The following is a 4879-nucleotide window of genomic DNA, read 5'->3' on the forward strand; positions in this document are numbered from 1 at the left end:
ACTCATCCTTAGAGCCAGATACAAAAGCCCTCTTAAATTGTGAGTTATAAGCCTAAGTGGAACCACTTTCCACCAATTTAGAAAAGAAAAGAGTGCCTGCCACATGATGCCTAGGGTAAGGTGACTGCGTGTAGCAAGTCCTGAAGGCAGTAGGAAACCCCCCATCTTAAAAAAAAAAAAAAAAAAAACCATCCTTTAGAACCCCTCTTTCTAGCCAAATCTATACCCAGATATATAACCCACTAGCCACTGGGACTGTGTGTGCGAGGCATAAGGCAAGAAGGCGACTGGCCAGGAGGACATACACGAAAAAAAAACAACTAGAAAAAGAAATCGAGAAGGAAGGAGAAAATCGATCAGGAGAAATTCCAGGTCAAAAAAAAAATATAAGAAGGAATAAGGGTGGCGAAGCCACATAAAGAAATGTTGAAGAAAATGGTCAAAAACACTTGACCACAAAAAGAAAGAAGAAGGAATAAGGGTGGCGAAGCCACAAAGAAGCTACTGACCAGTTGGAGTCCAATATCAGAAAACGTCCAGCCAAAGAGAAGCAACAGCCAAGAGCTCAAATGCACACAGTCCCCCCACATCGAAATAAAGTAGTAGTTTTTTAACCTTAGAGCCTTAGGAACATCTACCCCATACACTACAAACCAATAGCCCCGTTACAAACCTTAAAGCCCTTCAGGAGCCGCACGTGAGATCTAAGTCCGAAGCATCTGTGGTTCAGCATTTAGAGAGAAGATAGTCCTAACATCCCTGGTGAGGAATGAGTTACTGAGCGAATCTAGTGTTTGGCCGAGAGTTTGGGTGATCTTGACGAGCAGATATACTGACTGGGAAGGAAAAGGGGCGCGGCAGAAGTTCAAGGCTGTCTAAGGCCGGATTGCACTTAATCCCAAGGGGATGGATGGTTGAAAATATAGCCCGTTCAATGTGTTTAAGTGCTTGTGAGTCTGTTTATGTGTGTTGTCCGTCGTTTATGTGTTTTTCTTTGCGTCCAAGTTTTAGAGTCTTAGATCGGTCAGGGGTGTAACCAGGCTAGAATTCGACTTATTTCTTTATGTTTGTTCTTCACGCTTGAGGACAAGCATGTGGTAAGTGTGAGCAGTTTGATAAGTCGCATTCTAGGCCTTGGTTACTGGTCAGTATAAGGTGCTTTATTGGATAATATCTGCAAAATAGTTGTTAAAGTGTGCAGGTTGAAGTACTAAATCAGGAGGGAAGGTTCAGAAGGAATTCGAGTGAAAAAGCTGCGAAGAGTGTGCAAACTGGTCAGTATGAGCAGAAAATACGCAAACTGGTCAGGATGGATGCTACAGAACTGGACACGAGAAGGAAGGACTTGCTTGGAATAATCACCTATCTAAAGAAGGGCAAAATTATCATTCCACATGAAGAGAAAGCCCTAGAAATTAGGGCAAGCCACCCTATAAATAGGAGCTGAACATAAAGAAAAGGGGGGATCTACACACCACTTTACTTAGGACTTATCATCACTTTTGAGGAGAATAGCTCCACTAGCTCTTAGTTCCATCTAAATCCAGCATCCTGACTTGAAGATTCCGGCCACCTGCCGGCGAGGAGCATCATGCCTGATTCATTCCAGCCGCCGTAGTTCCAGAAATTCCTCCAGTTTCAGTTTCCGATGAGCCAAACAATCTTTTACTTGCTTTGTTTTTAAGATTTCTTAGTTTAAGTACTTGTTTTTGCTTGCCTTTGATTTGGATTCCAGTAGCTACTTAGTTGGAACATCTTTTGGGTGATAATCTTGAATGCAATGAAGTTTATTGTGGTTTTATTTTATGTGTCAGCTTGCTTATTATTTCTTTCTGCCTAGTAACTAGATCTGGTAGTTTAACGTTGATTTTTGTTGTTTAAGTGCTTGAATCTGCTTTGCTTAGTTAGATCAAGGTTTTCTTAGAGTGTTTACAAGTTTTAATCGGGTTAAGGTCCTCAAAAATGCATGAGAATCGTTTCTGCTTGCTTCTGTCACCTTGTCCCGCTGACCAGTTTGCGTAGATCTCAGTTTTCTTAGCTTTCGTTCTCGATTTCAAGTTAAATATTGCAGTTACGAATTTTCAAGCTTGATCATTCATCAATGGAGTTTTTTAGATCTTGTTGTTTAGCGTGGTGAAGAAGATAATGTCACAATCAAAGAATGGGACCACTTGTGTTGCTTTTGTTGCTTTTTGCTTTTGTACTTGCACTTTTTCAGCTTTTCTGCACGCCCAGGAGGCAGTCTGCCAGCATGTCCTTTGATTCTGTTTACCTTTTGTCTAGTCATTTTTAGTAAGTTTTGTCTAGTAGCTTCTCACATACACACTCGTACCCTAATTTACACACGCACTTTAATTTCTCTTAGCACGCAGCATTCAGAGCCCACCCTGACCTACTGGTCAGGAGGGGTATAGGTTCCATTTCATTTTCCGACTAGGTAAAACTCAACCCCAAAAAAGCGTGGTAGCTAACCAACCGCTCCCAGAATGTCATCGCAAGTGTATCTCGCCTACATCCATCTCTGTGGGATTCGACCCTTACTCCACTATACTAGCCAGTAGAAGTGGGTTGAGGTATTTTTTGTTGATAGGGAAGATAGACACAGACCCAACGACACAGCTAGGTCTAGGTACCCTCCTGGCCAGCTGACACACACACACAGAGTCATAGTCTCATCTTTTCCCTCCTATCACGAGGAAAGGTCTTCCCAGGATGAGAGGGACATGCCGGTCTTCCTCCATATCAAGCACCACAAAATCCACGGGGAATATGAAATTATTGACTTTGACGAGTATATCTTCAACAATCCCCCTAGGATACGACACAGATCGGTCGGCCATCTGGAGTGTGATGGTAGTGGGCCTCAGTGTCCCAATCTTCAACTTCTGAAAGAATGAGAAAGGCATAAGGTTAATGCTCGCTCCCAAATCACATAGAGCCTTGCCCACTTGGCTATCCCCCACGATGCATGATATAGTGAAGCTTCCAGGGTCTTTCATCTTAGCGGGCAATTTCTTCTGGATAATAGCACTGCAGCTCTCTGTCAGGTTGACGGTCTCGTGCTCCACCCACCTCCGCTTCTTGGAGATCACTTCCTTCAAAAATTTTGCATAGCTAGGCATTTGCTGTAACGCCTCTACCAACGGAATGTTGATGTGCACCTTTCTGAATATGTCAAGAAACCTAGAGAAGTGATCATCTAGTTTCTTCTTCTGCACGCGCTGTGGAAAAGGGATCTTGATCTCAGCAGGGGGTGCAGGTATCACGGTACTCGCCTTAGGAGGCGGCACCTCTTCCACTGCTTCTTCTTCTTCCACCACTTCTTCTACAACTCTCTCTTCTTTAGAGATCCCCTCCTTCTCTGTAGGCATGGTTGGGCCCTCATAGCTCTTTCCACTCCTAAGATTGATGGTTTTGCAATCCTTAAAGTCTTTAGGATTTACAACCGTTTGTGATGGAAATTGGCCCGGTTGATGCTGAATACCCACGGCCTGTGAAATCTGGCTTATCTGGTTATCGATGCTCTTCATGTGATTATTCAGGTCATTCACATTAGCTTCAACCTGCACTAGCCGTTTGTTGGAGTCCTTCATGCACTCTCCCGTTTGCTTCATAAAGGCCATTAGCACATCTTTCAGCTCATCCTTCTTCGGTTCTACGATTTGGCCATTTGATACCTGGAATCCGGGTGGTGGTTGCAGGGCATTATTCGGGTTCCCGTAGGACAAGTTGGGATGCACCTTGTTCCCATAGTGGTTGTAATTACCTCCTCCTTGGTTGGGGCGGTAATTGTTGAAATTTCTGTTGTTGCCACCTTGATGAACATAGTTCACATCTTCTACTCCTTGTTGCATCTCAGTCCCAACCTGACTCGTTCCCATATACCCAAGCTTGTCAGTTATGAATTCCAGCTGCTTGGATATTGCATCCATCCTATCGCTATCGGAGGTGGATGCCACCCTATAAGATTTGCCTCTGTCGTTTCTCCATCAATCATCATTTGAAGCCACCCTCTCAATCACTTCAAGTGCTTCAGCTTCCCCCAATTTCAAGAGAGATCCTCCGGCGCTCATGTTTAGTTCACGCATTGCTTCCAGCGTGCCTCCCCTGTAGAAGGTTAAGATCTGTTGTCCCGGAGTTAGCCCGTGATTGGGGCATCTTCTCATCAGCTGCTTGAACCTTTTCCAAGCCTCCATGATATTCTCCTGAGGGTGCATCTTGTACTGAATGACCTCAGCTTGGCGTTTGAGTGCCTCACTAGGTGGATAGTATTTCTCCAAGAACAGATCCACCATTGCATCCCATGTGGGCACAGAATTAGGACCCATGCTGTCATACCAGTCCCTCGCCTCGTCTTTCAAAGAGAATGGAAATAATCGGAGGCGGACTTGCTCATCTGTGACCCCATTCGCCTTCACTGTGTTGCTGATCTGTATGAACTTGGTGAGGTGCTTGTTGGCATCTTCTGAGCCTGTCCCACCAAATGCGTTTGCTTCTGCTCTATCTATCAACCCCGGTCTCAATTCAAAACTGTTGGCCGCTATCCCCGCATTATTGACTGGTGGATTGGTAACCTGTCTGTAGGCAAACTGATTTTGTACGGGCACTGGCCTCACGTTCTGCTCATCCCATTGCCTCTGCATGGCAGCCAGCTGCAGACGGAGTTGATGAATGACAGGATCCTCATTGTTGTTCTCCCCTTCGTTCTCCATTAGAATTGGAGAATGAGGCTCGTACTGGATAGGTGATGGAGGTGGAGATGGACTGGGTGATGGAGTTCTCTGGATAGGAGAAGGTAGACGCCTGTGAGCGGGTGAAGAAACCCGAATCCTTTGGTTTAACCTTCTCTGCGCGTTCCTCCTTCTGTTGGATGCTTCGA

At 44.9% G+C, this 4879-nt stretch overlaps 1 protein-coding gene across 1 annotated transcript; it reads right to left on the bottom strand.

The window, feature by feature from the left end:
• Window positions 1-2672: 2672 nt before the first annotated feature.
• Window positions 2673-3932, bottom strand: LOC121774949. Its single transcript, XM_042171870.1, has one exon. The coding sequence runs from the start codon at window positions 3930-3932 to the stop codon at window positions 2673-2675; it is 1260 nt and encodes a 419-aa protein (XP_042027804.1).
• Window positions 3933-4879: the final 947 nt, after the last annotated feature.

The sequence above is a fragment of the Salvia splendens genome, chromosome 2 (assembly GCF_004379255.2).
Source record: "Salvia splendens isolate huo1 chromosome 2, SspV2, whole genome shotgun sequence".
Taxonomy (NCBI): Eukaryota; Viridiplantae; Streptophyta; class Magnoliopsida; order Lamiales; family Lamiaceae; genus Salvia; species Salvia splendens.

Excerpts from the sequence above, each read along its gene's own strand:
- LOC121774949 (XM_042171870.1), bottom strand. The coding sequence starts at position 3,932 with ATGGATGCAATATCCAAGCAGCTGGAATTCATAACTGACAAGCTTGGG.